Consider the following 22018-nt stretch of genomic DNA (forward strand, 5'->3'; position numbering starts at 1 on the left):
GCAATTACCAAACATGCCATCCTTGCTGTGAAGTCCCATATGCCTGTAAGGAACATCCCGTTTTTACAGGGGGGAAGCGCCCCTGCACCCCCCCCATCCCCTGCTAACTATATATTCCAACTCCGAGATCACACTACAGTGAGGAAATGGGTGAATTTCCATAACCGCATTGTACCGCAATCTCTGTACAGCTCTTCAGATTTACATTAGCGAATGCACAGGACATTCGCTAATATAAAAGTTTGAACATTGAGAATGTATGCATATGAAACATTCGAACATCTGTAGTTCAGATTGTTCGTATGTGTACATTCTCACCTTGGCATTTTAATAGTAAACTGGCCTTGCTATTAGCTGCACAAAATAAAAAACAATTATTTAAAAATGGAAACCAAAATCTAAACCAACTGTAACTGTAATGCTGAATGATGTAAATCAGATAAATAAGAAGTGGGATCTTTAGGAAAATGGAGCAAATTATATAGAAATAACTGGAATTTGTGGGAACAATACATGAAAAATAATGTTCAGAAAGAAGAGTGAAATTTAAGAGAAGGCAGGAACTGAGCGATTTATATAATGGAGTGAATTAAACTTGTTAAAATATATAGTACTTGAAAATATCAAAATAAATGTTATTATGCTTTGCTTTATTTTCCTACTGTACAGGTACTTGTCACTTTTGAAAAAAAAATGTCATGTTTAATAAAGATGTTTAAAAAAAGGCCATGAGCTGCTTCCTCTAGCTCCAACCTTGATGCCCCTAGCATCCATTTACCTACTTTGTGACTCTGAGTAAGTCCCATAAATCCCATACTGCCACAGAATGTCCTTGAAAAGCATGACTCAGGAGTCTGGTGGTATTTTTGAGAGGATCATCTAGTATACAAAGAAAGACAGAAAGATGTAAAACGATGTGTCATGAATAAAACACAACAAGGAACAAAAATGCTTTAGGATCCTTGTGGAAATAATACAGCAGGAAATACCCAGAAGGAAGCCAGATCATCCACATAATAGTATCCAAAACATCTAACAGGCCCAGGACCAGCAGAAGGTCCTGTAGGAAATCTCACCCAAGAGAGGGCAAACACTCAAAGAGTGTCATGAGACTCCAAGTACATGGACCTTTTCACACTCAGCACAACAGCACTGGTTAAGTAACTTGCTCAGTCAGACAACTGTAAATGGAGGCAGAGGCCTCAAAGCTGGATCACAATAAGCAGCTTGTTAACAGCACATAGCCTTAATCTTCTATTAAAGCACTATGTGTAATTAAATCCGATTCCATATAATGCAATTTCAACCAGGTAGCCATTTGAATAAATGTATTTGCAACCATTTTTTTCCAGTATTTTGTGATTCAGCTAAATGAATGGAACCCCTTTTATGGATGTCAATCAGTTCTTTTGCTCTCCATTTAAAATGCTCTTGTATCAAAGAAGTGTCTCATCACATTCATCAAATAAGACATTCTCAGGAGTAGAACTAGAAGAAAGAGGTTCTTCATCATTAGCATTATATCAGGGGGAAGAGTAAAACTGGGTCGAATACTCACCATCCTAATCTATACCTACCTGGATCTCCAAGCTAGATAACTCCATTTTGGACAGCTCCCTTTTCCTTTTGATGAGAGAAGCAGTATCAAGGGTTAAAGGTCTGGAGACAGCGCATGCTAGAACCTGCAACCTATTCACCATGCTCCACATACTCTACTGCAAAATGCATCTAACTGAAAATAGCTGCACCTGCAACAGACATCAAGGGCAGATGTCCACAGGCTGCTTATCTGTCACACAGAGTATAAAGTTATAGGCTCAGCCAAATTTTTTTTCTGAACCAACTGGAATGGACAATTATGTGCCTTACTGGGCTGGTGCCCTCAGGCTTTCATAAGGCAGATGTGGTCACAAAGACCTCAAGGAATCTTTCAAAGTTAGCTTTTTTGCTAATTTGTCCATTTTACAGTGTTTCTTCACTTTGGGCTTGATACAGGCAGTAAGGAAAGGCTATTCTTGGACAAGAAGGAACAGATGTCTCTCAGAAAAAAGCTAGAAATTCTTTGCCTCAATAAATGCCCTGAGGTTTTAGGCTCTGCAAAGCACAGTTTTCTTATTGAAAAGTAACGTTAACAAAACAATAGCAAAAAGCTCTCATTGAGATTCAGAATTCACTGACACTAATATTCCTTTAGTAGAATTTTTCTCACACAGACATACATGGTGATGATGTTTTCATCAAGCTCAGAAAGAACATAAAAAATAACACAAGAAAAGGACAAAGTCAGCACAACACAATACAAAACAGCAGTAAAACAGCAATACTAATAAGAAAGAAAATTCCAGGATGGGTACACAGTAACTCCTCTGTAAGTCACCTTGCTCAGACCAATGGGTAGATTGCCCATCAGCCTGCTGTGGCAAAAAAAGAACCAAAGATGATGCAGAACAGACTTCCAAGATGGCTGCAAACTGAGTAATTTGAACTTTCCCTGTGTGAAAACAGAAACTCAGAAGACAGAGCCAGTGATCTAATTTTTTGGTAAATTTCAGTAACTGCCTGGTAAGTGTACTACCTGGATGTCAGCAAAAAAGAAACTCAAAGAACCTGTAAAGAAATCAACCACAAAAGGAGAGGAAAAACACTGACTGGGAAGAATACTGCAGCTGTTCAGCAAAATGCAGTGCAAGCTCCAGCTTTGGTGCAAGACATAAATTCCAGTAACCTATAGGAAAAAATAAGTGAAATGTACTCACTGTTGATTAAAATAAATGAAACACTGATGGAATATATCAACTCAAAAAACAAAAGGCTGGATAAAATGGAAAAAGCTTTAAACATATTCAGATGAGGTGATAAAACTGCAAAAATCAGAGGTTGAAATAAAGAAAAGACTGGCTGAAAATGAGAATACTCAAGAAGAAATGTTTCAAAAAATAATAGAATTAGAGCCAGAGCACATGGGGAAAATCTGAGATTTCTTGCTGTACCAGAGAAGCTAGAAGGAGCAGACTGTATTAATTTTATGAAATCACAAATAGCAGCTGGACTGGTATTCTGCAGCAGGAGTTGTTAATTGAAAGGGCACATTGTGTATGGTCCAAACCTGGCCAAGACAAAGCAACCCAGACCAGTAATATTAAAGATGCAATCTTGGGCGGCACAGTGGTGCAGCGGTTAACACTGTCACCTCACAACAACAGGTTCTGCGATTCGATTCTTGGCTGGGGTGCCTTCTGTGTGGAGTTTGCATTTTCTCCCTGCATTCGCGTGGGTTTCCTCCGGGTACTCTGGTTTCCTCCCACAATCCAAAGACATGCTTCTGGAGCATTTCTCCCTGGGCCTCCGCTGAAAATAGGCTCTGTTCTAGCTGGATGTTCCCGGTCAACAAATGTTAAATAAAAAAATAAATAAATCTTACTAACAGAAGGAGTTGATTCTGTCAATACTGTGGCAGAAAGACAAACTACTAAAAGTTTGAGACAGTAGAGTGTTTGTGGAAAATGATTACTCACACAGTAGAGTGTTTGTGGAAAATGATTACTCGTACATCAGGCATAACAGGAGTAATTTTATTCCACTAACCACAGAATGTTGAAAAGCAAGCATGAGATTCAAATTAATGTACCCAGCTATCTTAACAATGTTCTTTACTGGAGGGACAAAATCATTTTTTGATGCAGAACATGCTAAGAGGGAAATACAAAAGTTTGTTAAAAAAAGTGAGCTGTGAAACAGAAGGAGATTCTGCTTTTTGTTCTTCTGGTAATATAAACCACAGAGAGACTGTGCCAGTAAAACCTTTTCCAGTGTTTTGACAAAAAATGCTTGAGAGACAGAAAAAAAATCACAAGAGTTGACCCAAAAAACCAAGAGTACACTGGAAAGGAAGCAGACACTGGATCTGGGAGATAGAGATAAACAGGAATAAAACCAGCAACTTGGAAATTGACAAATAAATGTGAGATTATAAAGCATTAATTATATTTGTGAAACATGACAGAACAAGAAAACCCGGAAATATTGGATTTTTTATATTGTTAAACTTGTAAGGGAGTCTAAAGCATGTGCCCTACTTCATGTCACTTATGTCTGGAGGAACACTTAGGAAAGGGGAAGAGGAAGGAAAGTGTTAACTGTGAATACAACAAGCTTTTATTCTTAACAGTAATATTTATATAGTATATGATATCTGTATGACATAGCGTTTTCTTGGTAATTTTCAAGTCTAATGGGGATACTAAAGTAAACAGGTGCCCTTGCTTTTTCCTTCTTTTCTCTTTTTCCTTGTTCAGTTTTAAGAAATGCAGGCACTGCAATGTAAAAAGACGAAGAAGGAAAAAAGTATGTTCAAAAGAAAATGGGGGAGGAAAGAGTATTATACAAGAAAATATGTGCTTTTTCTCATTCTTGCATGGGGGAATGACTGGATTAAGGCTCTTGGCTTTATGTAGTAAAACGTTTTAACAGGAAAGCAAATAAATAATAAAAGAACAGTGTATATAATAAAGCTCTCCTCTAGCAAATAAATAAATATTTGCAAAAGCATCCCTGTATCTGGCTTCACAGAGACAATCATATAAAGAGCAATAAAAATGAATACTTCTTTCTTTCCTATGTGACATAGGCTCAAATGGATACGACAAGAAACAGCTGTATAAAAGGTCAACCTGACAAACATTAGTGTGTGCATGTAACAAAAAAGCTGGCACTAGATACTTAACAAAAATTTGTTACAAATAAAAGGTGGGAATAACTTTTTAACATAATGAGCCTTTCAATATTATCTTAGATGTTAATGGTCTCACAGATATATACAAAAAAGAAAGAGGAGTGAACTATATTAAAAATGTAGAATGCAAATATATATGCTAAAGGAGACAAATTTGGAAAGAACATAACATGTGAATTTGATAAAGAAAGGTTTTCAGGATAGTCATTCAGTGGAATACCTGGGACAAAGGAAAACAGCAGTACTTATATTAACTGCAAGAGGAGCTCCAATAACGACAGAAGAGAATAAAAAAGATAATAATGATAGATATGCAGTACTAAGGGATTACTGGCAATGGGGGAGAAAAGAGTATTATACAAGAAAATATGTGTTTTTTCTCATTCTTGCATGGGGGAATGACTGGATTAAGGCTCTTGGCTTTATGTAGTAAAACGTTTTAACAGGAAAGCAAATAAATAATAAAAGAACAGTGTATATAATAAAGCTCTCCTCTAGCAAATAAATAAATATTTGCAAAAGCATCCCTGTATCTGGCTTCACAGAGACAATCATATAAAGAGCAATAAAAATGAATACTTCTTTCTTTTAATGACTTTCTTTCAATGGCTGGGAGATAATGTTTTCTAAAAGCATTCAAGTGTTTTCTCACTCTGGGAGAGGAATAAAGACAAGACAAAACCACACACCATTTAGCAGAAGCACAGGCTGTACCATGTATCTTAGCATGGATTACATTCCTTTTAGGTTAACCCAAGTCTGTAAGTGTGGCTGTCAGTTAAGTACATTTGTTCTTATTCGGAATGTAAATTTCAGTACTTGAATATGTACATAGTTTTGCATATTCATATTAAGGTAATAGATTTTTGACATGTATTGGGTGTGCATTTGTGCTTTTTTTGAGTGCTTTCAACAAAATGTTTGTAAGATGTGACATAGGCTCAAATGGATACGACAAGAAACAGCTGTATAAAAGGTCAACCTGACAAACATTAGTGTGTGCATGTAACAAAAAAGCTGGAACTAGATATTTAACAAAAATTTGTTACAAATAAAAGGTGGGAATAACTTTTTAACATAATGAGCCTTTCAATATTATCTTAGATGTTAATGGTCTCACAGATATATACAAAAAAGAAAGAAGAGTGAACTATATTAAAAATGTAGAATGCAAATATATATGCTAAAGGAGACAAATTTGGAAAGAACATAACATGTGAATTTGATAAAGAAAGGTTTTCAGGATAGTCATTCAGTGGAATACCTGGGACAAAGGAAAACAGCAGTACTTATATTAACTGCAAGAGGAGCTCCAATAACGACAGAAGAGAATAAAAAAGATAATAATGATAGATATGCAGTACTAAGGGATTACTGGCAATGGGGGAGGATTACACTGGCATGTATTTATATTCCCCTAAAACTGCTATAATGGAGCTTAAGAAAGAAGGGAAATATAACAAAGGAGTATAGATTTTTAAAGAAATTTATGAAAATACTTGGCATGGAAGATGTGAATTCAGTAGTACAAGTTAGGAGTGAATTTACATATTATTCCCCAAGATACAAAATCTGGGTAAGGCTAGGCAGAACTTACATTTCACAGGAACATGTGTATTTAATTGAAAGTTTTGATATATATCTGATATCTACTTCAGATCATGTGCCAATAATAACTAAAATAAAATTGCAGGGTAATGAAATAAAAATGAGACACTGGCGCTTCCTACCTATCTGTTGAAAAGATAGGAATTTAACGACTGAGTAATGGAAATTATTCTGGAGTTATTAGAGAAGACAGACATTTCTTCTGAAAATATAGCAAGGGAGTAGGATAAAATGAATGTACAGTTTAAAAATAGGGTGGAAATAAAAGAAAGACAGATATAGTTAAGAAGCAACAAGAATTATTTAGAGGGACTGACAAATGATAAGTATTGCAGAATAGGGAGAAATCTCACAGAACAAGAAGAGGAGCAATTGTAGAGTGCTAAGCAGAAAATAAAGGAAAACCTCAATAATATGCATGAGTTTAGAAAGATTGCATTTAAGCAACTGTTTTTTTGGCCATAGCACAAAAACTTTTAGTGCAAAGATTCAGGCAACAGAAAGCAGAAAGGGTAGCCACCAAGCTTAGGGAGCCTATAACAAGGAAAATAAAAAGCGATCCTTTAGAGGTACTAGAAATATTTCTGAAATTTTATGAGTCTGTATAATAAAGCAGAGAAATATGGAGATCAAGAAAAGGTACAAATGGAAGTGTTTATGGAAGAATTAAATATGCCAAGGTTAGAGGTAGATGAAGCTCAATTATTAACAGTTAGGATATGAGGAGATGACATAAAAATGGTAATGTATAACCAATCAGCAGGAAAGTCCTGAGGAATAGATGGTATTCCAGTGGAAGTTTGGAAGCTAGAAAGGAAAAAAACTGATAAAGATCTGGAAGGTTTTTCTTTACAGTATTTTAAGAGGAGTAGAAGCACCAACTTCCTGTAAGAAAGCAGTGGTGGCTGTAATACCTAAAGAAGGTAAAAAAAAACATCAAATCCATCTTCATACAGGCCCATTTCAATCATAAACCATGATTATAAAATGTTTAAGTCTATAATGGCTAAAAGAATGGCAAAGGTGATGCCAACGTTGATAGTCATGGATTCATGTGGTTTTGTGGAGGGGAGGCAAAAACACTGATGATCCAGAGGGAAGCTGAATGTAAGAAAATACCATTGCTGTTGGTGGGTTTTGATGCAGTGAAAGCATTTGACAGAATACACTGGGAGTTTATGAGCAGGGCAATGGAAGCATTTGCATTCCCTGATAAAATTATAAGGTTGATGAGGAGGATATATGGTTGATCAGAGGTGAAAATTAAACTGGGTGGGGACCTCTCTGATAATTTCTGTTTAAGCAGAGGAACCAGGCAAGGATCTCCTCTTTCCCTTTGTTATTTGCACTATATTTAGAACTACTGGCAAAGAAAATAAGAGATCCAGAAATTCAAGGATATAAGTGGTACGGTAGTCAAGAAAAGTTGGCTCTATTTGTGGATGATATTATTTTATACCTGATAAAACCAGAAAAAGACATATCAATAGGTTCATATGTAGGTACTAGGCTATTGGCCCAAGGGCCTAAGTAAGCCTAGCCAACAAGGTTCCCTGGCCTACGCCACCCAAGAAAGTTAATTTCCTGTGCTCCTGTCGAGCAGAGCCACAGAGGTGATCCCCGGGTCCCTGGGGTGTATTTCCTATTTCCCATCCACTCATCAAGATTTTTTGTGAAGAGTGCTAATGACGAACTTTGCTTGACAGAGATGGGTAGCTTGTTCCAGGGTATATCTGGGACAGGAATCTATCACTCCAGCATGTCCTGTTTACTGTGGTGACAAGGTTTAGGTCCCTAGAGAGTGTAGCTTGGAGGGATTGGGATTAATTTAGGTGTACCATGTCCAACAGCTCCGGGTTTAACATAGCTTTATATGTTAGGCAGAGATCTCCTCAGAGTAGGCGATATGCTACAGAGTAAAGCTGGAGTTTTTTGAGAGGGTCAGTGTAGGGCATCTGTTTGAGGCCAGTAATCCTCTTTGTGAGGTACTTCTGTGGCCTTTCTAGCTGTTGCAGATGTCTTGTGAGGTACATTCCAAAAGGGATGTTATACTCTATATAATGGGTCTAATGAGTGCTGAGTAGAGGGGAACAATGACTTCTTTTTTCCTGGATGAGAACGCTTTTGTGATGAGGTGTGCCACATAGAAGGATTTCCTGACTACTGTGGTGATGTGATTATCAAAGGAGAGACTACTGTCCACCTGGGTCCCAAGGTCTCTTGTCACACATTCAGCGTTAAGTAGGCTGCCATTTATGTGGTAGTTCATGGGTACAGAGTTTTTACCAAAGGGGACAACAATGCACTCTTTGGCACTGAGCTTGAGGCCATGCCTCTGACACCAGGCATTTGTCTCAGTGAGGCCCTTCTGTAGGATGTCCACGTCATTTGTGGACAGGACTATGGCTTCTAGTTTTCAGTCATCTGTGAACTTCGTTAGTCAAGTGTTAGCCTGTACTGCAGAGAAGTAGATACCAAACAGGAGAAGTCCCAGGACTGAACCCTGTAGTACTCCACTTGTCACTGGTTTGAAGTCAGATTTGGAGTCTGCAACTTTTAAAGTGTGGGTTCTGTCAGTGAGCCAGTTGGCAACCTATCTTGTGACGTAGGGATTTATACCTAGTTTAGTGAGTTTAGCTATAATTCCAGAATGGGGGATGGTGCCAAAAGCCTTGGCGAGGTCAAGATAGGCTGTGTGAACCACCTTACCCTCGTCTACAGTTTTGGTGACTGCCTCAAAGAAGTCAATCAGGTTCAGGAGGCATGATCTGCCTTTTGCAAACCCAAACTGGGTGGGGTTCAAAGTTTGGAAGTTACCAATTTCTTTGTTTATGAGTTCCATGATGATACGTTCCATGGCTTTGCAGACCAGGCTCGTCAGGCTAATAGGGCGATAGTTCCCAGGATCAGTGGTGGCTCCACCTTTGTGGAGTGGGATAACTGTTGCTGTGCGCCATTCAGTGGGCACAAAGCCTGACATGAGACTATGATTGAACATGGTGCTTAGGTGGGGAGCCAGTTCGTTCTGAAGCCCATGTAAAACACAGCCTGGGATGTTGTCCGGTCCCATGGATGCTGTGTTTTTGGTTTTAGAGAGTGCAGCTTTTACCTGCATAGATGTGATTACAGGGATTCTGCATTCTTCCTGTATAGATATGGGCCCTTTAGGGGATGAGAGGGGGGTAAAGTTAGCACTGAATCTATCTGCCAGGATGTTTGCAATATCAGTTGGTTCTGTAATTTTCATGCCGTTGTGCTGTAACTCAGAGAAGATCTGGGTGTTGCCATTGAGAATCTTGACACAGCTATAGAATTCTTTGTGGTTGCCCTTAGAATCAGTGGCGATTTTGTTTTCGTAGCTAGCTTTGGAGGATCTTATAAGGGATCTCAGCTTCTTACTGAGGCTGACCAGGGAGCTCCTCCACTTATGGGATTTTACTCTCTTTTGCAACAGTTTCTTCCTTCTGTTGTAGAGTTTGTTTATGGCAGGGGACCACCAGATTGGCTTCCTTTTTTTTGGAGGCTAGCATCTTGGTTCTGTTTGGGATAACACGATCCACCCACTCATGTAAGTGTTTATAGAGTACATTTGTGTAGGATTCAGCAATCATAACTCTACTGTCCATCTGCATGGGTGTCATGAAGTTTTCCACGTCTGTCTTAAGAAGTATGAAGTTGGCTTTGGAGAAATGTTTTACCATGGTTTCCTTAATGGTGGGTGGGGGCGGGATGCGGATATCTTGGGCGATTAGCTTATGGTCAGATCTGACCAACAAGAAGTTGATTTCAGGTGTGGAACACCGGTCACTCATGTTGGTAATGACTAGGTCTAGGATATTGTTGCCCCTGGTGGGGGTGTGGATAAGTTGATCCAGAGCATTGGAATTTATGAATTCCAGAAAGCGCTGAGTGAAGGAGTTGGTACAGGAGTAGTTTTCCCAGTTAATGGTGGAGTAGTTGAAATAGACCATTATTAGGGTGTTTGGTTGAACCCTAATATTTTCCAGTATATCAAGAAAAGAGGAATGGGAATCCTGGGGCATGGTGGGGGAATTTGGATTGCAGTTTTGCCCAGAGTTAGTTGCACATGGATAACCTCAGATGCATTATGCTGTGCAACTAGCCTGGAGGTGTGGATATTCTTAATGAATATGGACACACCTCCACCTTTGGTGTTTTGCTCCAGGTTAGTTGGCCGAAAAGCATGGTATAAATTATAGCCTGGTAATGCAGGGGTGCTCTCTAGAGCCTTGAACCAGATCTCAGTCACTGCACAGAAATCAATGATCTCCATTTTAAAGAGTGCCTCGAGTGAGTGCATTTTGAGATTTAGACTTCTAGCATTGAGTAGCATTACCCTCAGTTTTTGCTTGCTTGTTCCTGTTACGGTGGTGAATTTGTCATTTGAACGTTGCCTAAAAAAGGCAATATAAGGGCGGCAAGAGCTTCTCCCCTGTTTCATCATCATCAGGGAGAAGCTCAAGACACAATGTTGTGGAACATCTTGAAGCACTTTCAAATCTTTTCAGGATAGAACATTAATGAAGCTAAAACAAAGGCAATATCTGTAAATTATGTACCCACACACAAATTGGTTCAGTAATATCCATATTTATGGAGACTTGTTAAAATGAAGTATTTAGGAGTATGGATTAAAATGGATTTTGGTGTGGCAGCTAGGTTATGTGGGAAGAGACTAAACAAAAGATAATACAAAAACTGAGAAATTGGAAGCTCTGTTATACTGAAGTGGATAGCAAGATACAAGGAAGTTGTGGATAGCAATTAATAAAGAGCTGAAGGATTTTATCTGAGAAGGGAAGACGGCAAGAGTCAAGTGGGATAAGCTGATTCTTCCAAATGAACAAGGTGGTTTGGGATGACTCGATTTGAAGGGGTATTTCAGAGCTATACAGTTAAGGCTCCTATATATGGCAAAAGTAGAAACCTATAATTCAAAGTGGAAAGGGATGATGATGAAACAGGGGAGAAGCTCAAGAAACAATTTTGGATGTAGATCCTTAAAGAGAATAACAATAATCATAAAGAATATTATATTTATAAAGTATCAGAAAGTATTCTAAGAACTAAGCCAACACAGGAATGGAGAAAGGAGATTCTAACGATACGGATGACTGCAATTAAGGGTACAAACAATAGACAGAGTCCGCTGGAATTTATTTAAGAAAACTGGTAAAACACCTAGGGATTGGCGGCAAATAATTAGAGAGGGAAAGGTAATAGAATGGGAAGAGGCCAAGAATTTATTTGAACTGCAGAATAGAGATTGCCTTCTCTATCCAGGATTAATATCAGAGTATAGGCAGAGAGAAAGAAATAGGGAGATCCTAAGTGAAACACTAGCACTGGTACAGTTTTTAGTAGAATCTAGAACAAAAAGCTGCTGTTAAAAAGGAAACATTTAGTATACCATACAAAATGATGCATGATAACTATAAGAATCAGTCAGAGGAGGTTAGAAAGGATGGGAGGAGAAATTGGATAAGCAATTCACAAAGAAACAATGGGGGAGATACATGTCTCCAAAATATGCAACAAAGTCTAGAAAATTTAGGATCTTTTCTTGGAAGTGTTTGAATGTAGACTCCAAAGAATTTTTCCTCAGGTAGACAGCAAATGTTGGAAATATGATGGAGAAGAAATTGGTAACTGGGAACATATTTTCTAGGAGTGTAATATGTTGGCAGACTTTAAAGATTCCCTGCAGACTGCTCTGTCAGAGGATGAGCAAACTGATGTAACTATGGAAATTATTTTTTGAGCTATGATACAGAATCAAAATTGCCTAGACATAGTAAGGCCTTGCTGAGTCTAATTATCGTGGCTGCCAAAAAAAAGCAATTACTAGAAGATAGAAATCAACATCTAAAACCACTTTACTAGAAGTAGTGAATATAGTAACAGAGATAAAATAACTGAAATTGGGATCTTTAGAAAAGATAGGAGAAAATTACATAGGAAAAATGGAAATTGTGGAACAACACATGCAGAGGAGGAATGAGGTTTAAAAGAAGGAAGATTTGAATGAGCTATGTAATGTTTGACTGACAACGACTGGATAGATTATAAGCAATGTATAATGTTTGCAATTACAATTATGTCAAGATGTTTGTGATGTATAATATTTACAGCTAAAACAATGTCAATATGGTTTGTTTTCATTTATATAAATGATTGATTGCCAATGTCATACGTGGCAATTTAATAAAGATGTTTCTTGTTTAAAAAAAAATGATGCAGACCACTCTTCCTTTTCAGAGGCATGCTCTACTGACGTTTTGGTCTGTGGAGGAGCCCAGCTCTGACCTGGGGACATCCAAAGCTCAAAACATTAGGCTGAGTTAGAGGATATCCACTTATAGCTAATTCCAAGCCTTCTGAATGATACTATAACAGTAATCTTTATGATGAACATCTCACTGGACTCACCTGTGGGTTTCTTAGAGTAATTTGTCTTCTTGGGCCCTACAGAAACACAGTTTGGTTGCTTCCAGGCTGCTAAAATGGCACTCTTTACTACTAGTCCAGTACTTGAAAGACTTAGGAATCCTTCTTCCTCTCAAGGTACATACCCATACATTTCTGGTAAAAGATGAAATGTGAGACAGAAACTTGTTTAAGTCTAAGATCTCATAAACCTTGTGCTTTTCCATTGTAGCTGAAATCTGTAAGGGTGTTGTAGGGTTAGGAAGACTTATTGTCATTATCTATTTTTGAGATAACAGCTCTGGCTCTTCAGAATCTTCACGTGAGTCTGAGATGAAAGGTGTCCTCTGTCTCCTCTCAATTCCAGCTGAACACTTGTATCCAGTGTTCTGCAATAATAAGCATTCAATGTCTGCTTCCCTGGATATCAGGCATTAACATCTCAAGCTCATCAGTACACCTCCCACGAGTGGCCTGAGAGTGTGAGTGGCCTAGGTCTGAAGCTACAGGTCACTGGGCCCTACTGAGCCCAAAGCAAGACCCTAGGAAGGGAGTTCAAAATCCCCACAAATCAGTCTACAAACCTCTCAGGGGTATTCAGATGCTCAGCAGCCTTGGTATGCACCTCCACCCAGAGTGTAAGTCACGGTTATGTCTTCTCCAGGCCCCTTGTCATCCAACAAAGTAAAGGGTGGTCAACACAGCACCTCCACCCAGAGTGTAAGTCATGGGTATGTCTCCTCCAGGCCCCTTGTCATCCACCAAAATAAAGGGTGGGCAAAAGAGCACCTCCACCCAGAGTGTAACTCACGGGTATGTCTCCTCCAGGCCCCTTGTCATCCACCAAAGTCAAGGGTGGGCAACAGAGCACCTCCACCGAGAGTGTAAGTCACGGCTATGTCTCCTCCATGCCCCTTGTCATCCAACAAAGTAAAGGGTGGGCAACACAGCACCTCCACCCAGAGTGTAAGTCATGGGTATGTCTCCTCCAGGCCCCTTGCCATCCATCAAAGTGAAGGGTGGGCAAAACAGCACCTCCACCCAGAGTGTAACTCACGGGTATGTCTTCTCCAGGTCCCTTGTCATCCACCAAAGTCAAGGGTGGGCAACAGAGCACTTCCACCCAGAGTGTAAGTCACAGGTGTGTCTCCTCCAAGCTCCTTGTCATCCATCAAAGTGAAGGGTGGGGAACAGAGCACCTCCACCCAGAGTGTAAGTCATGGCTATGTCTCCTCCAGGCCCCTTGTCATCCACCAAAGTGAAGGGTGGGCAACAGAGCAAACCCTCACTAGTCAATGGCAAATTTAGCACCAGCTGGGACCAGAGGCCTGTTTCAGAAATGGAGTTACCTCCATGAGTGCTACGCTATAAACTGCCTACTGATGTTCTGTCTCTGTTTTGGAGCTGTAGCTGAGACCTGCAGTTGCATGTGATTGCCATTGATTCTCCTGCAAGGAAGTTTAAACCACTGTTATCCCCCTACATGTAAGGAGGTAAAGGAGTTTCTTCTTCCAAAGTCTTTGAGAGACAGGATTAAACCTCTGGCACTTATCTCAGTGTTCTATGTTCTGCCCCTCCCAAAGTCACAATCAGTACAGGCAATGCTGGTATATGTCTTGGCTGGTCATTTGATGACCACATGGACACTTAGTACAAATATGGAAACTCTTCACCAATGTGATTATAATCTAGACCCAACCTGAATGAATGGCAGAAAGCAGCTTGTGGGCTCACTGGGTAATCATGCTTAGGCAGCTGGCATATGGCATTGATGTTTGTGTGTGGGAACACTGGTGCATGCACCCCCAACCACTAGAGCATCTGACAAAAAATGCTGAATTGTGACAGAGAGGATGAATCCCACTAAGTTATGACCCATCTAGCAGACCTCCTGATGTTAGATCAAAATATTTTAAGATGAAGTACTTTTACACTGCTAGGGAAGGAAAGAGAGCTAGGCCTGAAGAAAAAGGTGTTTAAACAAAGACCACCATATACTTTAGAGTCATCTGTACAAGCTGATTAAGAGAACTGCATTTGAAGGATTATTAATTACAGATTTACCAACAGCAGTAACTTAATAGGGTTCTGAATAATGTACATTTAATTAAAGTGTAAGTATGGTAAAACACAAGGTATGGGTTTGAGTCTCACGTGGGGTAATTGACTAGGCTTAAAATGGCCTGCAGGGGCAGTTAGCCTAGTACCAACCTATGAACCTATGCTGAAATGTAATTCTTTGAGTGAAGGACCACAGGATTAGGGCAAAAAGATGTTACTGTCATACAGCAAAGCATGTGAAGTCAGAATTGTGTGTCCCAAAGATCACTGCTGCAGCAAGGTGAAGGCTATGTTAGAACAATGCTTAACTAAAGAAAACAATTTAAAATAATTTAAAATGTAACTTTTATGAAAACAGTAAAGTTAAGTTTTAAGGAGTGATGGTCAAAATACTGGTACTCACTGAGAAGCATTGATGCCTCACAGTGCTTGGTTCTCCAGTTCGGTTCCCGTTGCGGCTGCTTACTGTGTGGAGTCTGCACATCCTCACTGTGTTAGTGTTTCTTTTTTTTTTTACCTCAGAGCTCAATATTGGCCATAGTTGTGTGTGCCTGTGTCTGTGTTTGGGTGTATGTGTGTGTCCTGCAATGGCTGGCACCCTGTTCAAGACAAACGTCTGTGCCTTGCACTCACCGAGTGCCAGGACAGGCTCAGGCTACACCATGATCCTGCACTGGATTACACGGGTAAGTAGACAAAAATAAATGTTAAATAAATGAAAGTGCTCTAAATAACAAAGCCATTTAAAATAAAAATAAAGATGGAATGGCTTTATATACTTACTGAGAAAAGCTTGAATAAATCTTACATACTTGTAGTTTTGTCTAGTAATTTAGCGAAGTCACAGCAATGACTATGTGACAGTACACCATTGATTACCATTGGTAACACTGAAAAGTCTATTTAGAGACAAGCATGTTTAATCATTTCCATATCTACTCGAATGCCACCATTTCAGACAAGTAATTAATTTATAATTAAAATCAATCAGATTTCCCTCTTAATATGCAAACTATAGAGTCAAGAGAACAGAAGTAATTAAGTGTTCTAAATTTTGTTTTAAACATGCATCGATATTAAGACAATCTCAAGGTTATGAAAATGAAACACTTGCATTACCCATCATATACCAATGTTGAAAATAAAATGCTAATGGGAAAGACTGATTCCCTGATTTCTGTCACTGTGACTAAAAAACAGAATTGCTTAATAGAAATATCAGCCATACATGAATACCATGCATGACTGTCTTTCTTAATCACTGGAGTGGAGAAAAAATGTACATCATCATTATGATACATTTTAGCAACTAGAGGGAAAGGCTTACCAACAAGGACTTGGCCAAGATGTTTTCTATGAGCTTAAAGTCACTCCTCTGCTTGTTCTTAGAGCTTCTCCCCTCCATTTCTTCATCAGCGTAAAAACGGAAAAACTGTGACTCATCTTTAAATTCACTCTTTTCAAGTACTGTGGAAAATGACAAAGCATATAAAAAAACCTAATGCAACTCTAAAATTGGCTCTAGGATGAATGTGAAGCAGAAAAAGAAAACAATTTACTTCTTATTACTATGTTTCTGTATTAAGCTAAAGTAAATGTAATTATGTTTTCATAAAAACTGCTATAAACTTTGCATCATGTGAAACGTACAAGATGTACAGAATTAAAAAAACTGCACTGAATCAGTATGTACTAGATCTGTAAGAAACTGGCTTCTTAAATGTACACACATTCATGGGGTATTCAGTTTAAAAAATGTATTACTTTACTTGTACACTGGCTTGTTCTACTCCACCTTATATCTCCTCCCCTCCCCACAGCAAGACTGTAAACATGGAGAAGAGTCATCACAAGAAGGTGATTTTGCAAAGCTCCAAACTAAGTTCTTTAGATTAGATAAAAGTCTATATATTCAAGATTAGAAGAGCCAAAAAAAAGCAGTTTTGTGATCTCTTCCATCAGCAATTACTAACTAGGATATCAAAGTATATCAATACAAGACTGAGCTGCAGAATATGCATTACACTCATTTTTCTTCAACCTCCAGTTACCTACAGAAAGTGAAAAACTGGCATTTTACTTCAGATGGAGCATTTTACACACAACAGAATGCAAATTCTGTCCTACTTAAGCACAACTTTATGGTTTAAAGGGAAAATGCTTCACAAGTAAACACATACAATGTGCTTGAGACAGAGAGGGAAGAAAATGATTTAGTCAAGCTGAAGAAAAGAAAACAATATTCTCCAGAAAGCCAATGGCAACAGAGACTGGATGCTGTTGCTTTAGTTGGGGTGGTGGGAGTGTGCAGACTGCTAAGTAGCCTCATGGAAGCAAGCACATTCCTGACAAAGCATCACTAGTGCACGTGCACACACACACACGCACACACACACACACACACACACACACACACACACACACACACACACACACACACACACACACACACACACACACACACACACCACATCATGCAAACACAGCAGATTTGCTAGGGGAGCCATAACAGTCACAGAAAAGATGCTAGTAGGATGGCCTGGAAGCAAAGAGATAAAATCAAGAGTTGCACAATAAAGAGATCTATCTAAGTGAAAAAACATTACCATGGAAAACTTTTTGCATCTCCAGAATAAGGAGGGTATATAGAAGAAAGTACAATATTATGGGTATAGTATACTCACCATGACAGTAGATGCTTGACTAACAAGAGCTACAGTACCATTCCTTATTCCTCATCCATGAAAATTTGCTAGAGGCTTACATCTGACTCTCCAGCAAGAATTTCAGAGCTTTCAGATGTCCCCAAAGCACACAAATTTCCTTCATATGCCTAGTATTTTCTCATGATGTTTGGCTGGTTACTTTTAATTTAAGGAAGTTACCAACAAGTGTGCCCAAGTGCCTCTAGGTGACTGCCATGGGATTACAAGTGCCATGCTGCCCCAACTCATTGGCATGTAACTTCTCCTGGTAGAAATGAGGCTAGTGAAGCCATTTCACAGCCCTAGGATAAAGTTTTGCAGGATAAAAACATTATTTGTGTCCAAGATCCCCCCCCCCAAGATCTAAATGTAAAGAGAGGTGATGCAATGAATCCCCTCCCCAGTACAACCAGGCTAGAATGTAAATATGTAACAGAACCATGGCCAGTGAACTACATCTCATTATAGCTCTCTTTCATTTTTCATTTTGGGAATGAAGAAGAAGGGACAAGAGGAAGTTGACTGGGAGCTTATACTCCAATGGTAGTCTTGTTGTTTGACCACCTATGCTGAGTACACTCACACAGCTGTACGACATTCATGATAAGGATCACTGATGAAGTAAAATCTATCATCCATGGAAAGAATGCTGAAGCAGTTAGCTTCCTTGGTGGTAGAGTGGTTCCAAAACTGGGGAGGTGGCCAGAGTATGCCCTGTAGAACAACAAATATGTACTCTGCCCTGTCTCAGGACTGTATATCAGGAATGATGTAGGTGGTGGTCTAAGCAGTTGAGACATTTTTTTTAAGAAAGCCATGGTGATGGTTGCTGCCCCTACATGCTCCTCAGATGCTTTCCACTAAAACATTCATAATGCATGATACTGACATTAGACAACCATTTAGAGGGTTTGTTTTGACACTGGTCTGCACTGCTTACATGGTATAGCAAAACAAAGAGCTGATCATGCTGCCAGAAATCTTTGGTTCTTTCTATCCCACACGTCAATTGTTTGTGCACATACATAAAAAGTAATGCCACTTCCTGTTATTTTACTTAAGATAAAATACTGTCAGCTAAGCAGTATGACTGAAAGCCAGCTCAGAAACCACTTTTGAAGGAGGAATTAGTTCTAAGTCCTACCATGTCCATATGGAAAACTGCATCCTATTCTTTGTGCATTAGGGCCCACAGCTCAGAGATTCTCCAGGAAGAGGTAAATTCTACACAGGAAAGGATTTTCCAAAGCAAAAATACAGAATCAGTGAGGAGATTTGTTTAGAAATGGACAGATCCAAAGCAAAGAGTAAAAAGGTCACACAGACAAACCAATTGGCAAAAATCACAAGAAAAAAACTAGAAAGCTAAATTTTGTACTGTGTGACAATTTAAACCTCCTGTAATAGAGGCCCATGGTATATATACAAATGAGCCCTTAAGGATATCAACTGTTTCAGCAATATAGCTTATGAATGTCCATGACTTTTAACTTTTTATTTTTAAGTCTTTATGGATATATTAAAGCCAATAAAGCCAAACAATACTAGCTCTGAACAGTCATACTTCAGCCTTTTTATAACCTCATAAGCAAGCATAAGTAGAATGTATGACTATTCTTTAGAAATATGGGGGTCTATAACACAGATGATGTCCGTAACCATTAAAGTATCTGCAAAATATCCCAACTAACATCCAAAGCAACTGAAAAAAGGTCACAGAGACAAACAAATTAGTAAAACTACAATAAAAACCTAGCCAAGCTAGAGTTTTCACTGTGCAATACCTTAAACCTCCAGTAATAAAGGTCCATGGAATATATACAAATGACCCCTTAAGAACATCAAGGACATGGATGTTAAATGGGATATAATATATCCAAGCTCACTATTAGTGTATATTGGAGGAAAGAAGGAACGTTTACAAGTTCAGACTTCTAAATTTTGTAACCCTCAAGACTTTTTTCACTCTGGATGAATCTAGGCTAGGCCTCCGACAGCCAGTCTTAGTGGTACCAACAACAATGTGGGCAATATCTTGCTATTTCTGCTTTATGGATCCTTTCTATAGCCCTACAAAGCAAAAGGTATTCCAAAAATGGTACTTTTATGAGGATGGGGTACAGGAAGCATAGCTAGAAATGGAAGGAAAGTTCTAAATTCTAATAAAGAGAAGAACATTTTCTATTTCTGATGAAGACATAATTTTGTGTACTGACATTTCTTAAGGCTTAATAAATAAATACCCCACAGAGATTGTGGATGCTTCTTTACTTCATGAGGTCTATACTACAAACAGTTTGTTTTGTAGAACTTATCTGAAATACATGACCAACTAATCACCAAAGCTAGCACAACAGTACTTAGAGGTACACACCTTATATCTAGCAGTTTATATTTAAAGTAGTACTATATATTTATGAGACAGTATATGTTACAATACATTAATAACTATAAAATTAACTTAATGCTATATATTAGACATGCCATGGGATATTTACATCAAATATGAAACATTTTTAAATGTTTAAAGCACAATATCAACAATGCAACTGTTCAGTCCATAGTATCATGTCTTATTCTGAAACAGGTGATGTAATGCTCTGGTTACTACAATGGTATTACATATATGGAGAAGTTAACAAGGTTCTTTATACTGGATATCTGGTCTTGCTTCTGGGATAGTTCTAGCTTCATTAGTAGACATAGCTTCAGGAGTCTCTCCCTCTGTCTCTCTATCTGCAGTGCTTGACTACTGCATTATCACAGTCACTGTTTCTTGCAACAAGACTGTATTACTGTTTGGCTAATCATCTGGGATGTCACTTAGCTATATTTGTCTTGTACAAATGTCTGCAATTTCTTCTATAAAGTTTGCTTTATTCCCACAAATTACATCATGTCTTCACTCAGCTTCTTTACAAACTACTTCTCTTTCAGGCAACCAGCAGACTTTCCCACTGCTTCTGCATTCTTACTTCCCTCCACCCTGAAACTCGGGAAGTCTTCTGCACTTTTTGTCACAGTACCATTTCTGTCTCTGCTGTTTTCTTTACAGCAATACTTTCAAAACAGACTTAGTCACAGGCATCAGCAATCTAGATGAAGAAGGCAATCTGCTACCTTCTGCCCATTAACAATTTAGCTGGTGAGAGGTGAAATACTTCTATATTCCAAAACTGTTCTCTTGACCCATAGGCAACTGGTATATTCTATTGTAGAATCACAGCTTCTTTACCATTCAAACTGATATCTACTTGCAACACAACTGGCTTATTCATGTCATAATAATTTAGTGTTTCAGTACCTACAGTTCATTTTTTGAGCATACCAAAACTCTTAGTCATAGTTCCATTCTCAAGCTATAATGTGATTTAACAGCTTTCTTATTGGCATAGTTATTTCAAACATTTTAGGCACAAATTTTGCAAGACAGTGCATCACTTCCAGAAATGTATGTAATATGCCTACCTGCCTTCTGGCTTTGGCAGATTCACAACTGCTTGGATTTTTTGTCTGGATCAGGTTTCAGTTCCCTTCACTAATTAGATTGACCCATGTATTTCAGACTTAATATATTAATTTTACATTTGCTATTCCTTAGCTAGAAACTGATCTAACTTAATGTATTTAGAAGCTGCATCAGTCTTTTCACATGCTCTTTCTGTCTCTAACTTTACATAAAAAAAAAATCAATTATGTTTACAATAGCCCTGAAGTCTTCAATTACTTAAGCAGCAGCAATTTGGAACACCTTCGGTGTTACTGAAATACCAAAGAGAAGTTTAAGGAATCTGCTCCTTTCTAGTGAGATATTGAGATCTGCTTATCTGGATTTATTTTCCAGAAACCCTGGTTTACATCTAGAACTGAAATCACCTTGGAGTTTTGATATTTTCAAATATCATATGAAAGCAGTGGAAAATGCTGTGTTTTAATAACACTAATCAGATACTGTGGATGAATAGTGATGTAAATGTTATCTTTCTTTACAACAATGACCAAATTATTCACATATTCTGTTGCCAATTATTGCTTCTTGACATGTAGGCTTTCCATTCTTCATTGTTAATGTTCTAATCTACATCCATACTTTCACAGGAGGCTGTAGCACTGTTGATTTCAATGTATCAGGTTTTATTCATCTATGTTATTCCTCTGACAAGCTTCCTAAACTGAATAAATCAAAACAGTCAATATAAGTATCATTGCCATGGCTCCACACAGTATCAGAAATGTGTTTGTGACTGTGTGATTCATTCTGAAGGCATACAGTCTTTGCTGTTGTAGTGCAATTGTTTTACCATTCTTAGCATCTAACAAGCCACACGACCCAAAGTATACAAGAAAATTAATTTCTTAAAGTATAACTATCTGCAAAATAAAACAGAATTTCTTATTCTAGTACTGACATGTCAACAATTTATGCCCCAATGGTGCTATCCAATGACCAGAACAAATTATGAAT

General features: G+C 38.4%; 1 protein-coding gene across 1 annotated transcript in view; it reads right to left on the reverse strand.

Moving 5' to 3' along the window:
* The window catches only part of PREX1 (phosphatidylinositol-3,4,5-trisphosphate dependent Rac exchange factor 1), a 2105011-nt gene that overhangs the window by 539115 nt on the left and 1543878 nt on the right, over positions 1-22018 (reverse strand). The window contains exon 16 of the mRNA XM_044089931.1: positions 16176-16315. Coding sequence (XP_043945866.1) covers positions 16176-16315 — 140 coding nt within the window. The remainder of the gene's footprint in view (positions 1-16175; positions 16316-22018) is intronic.

The sequence above is a fragment of the Protopterus annectens genome, chromosome 12.part0 (genome assembly GCF_019279795.1).
Source record: "Protopterus annectens isolate FY-2018-M chromosome 12.part0, PAN1.0, whole genome shotgun sequence".
Classification (NCBI taxonomy): domain Eukaryota; kingdom Metazoa; phylum Chordata; order Ceratodontiformes; family Protopteridae; genus Protopterus; species Protopterus annectens.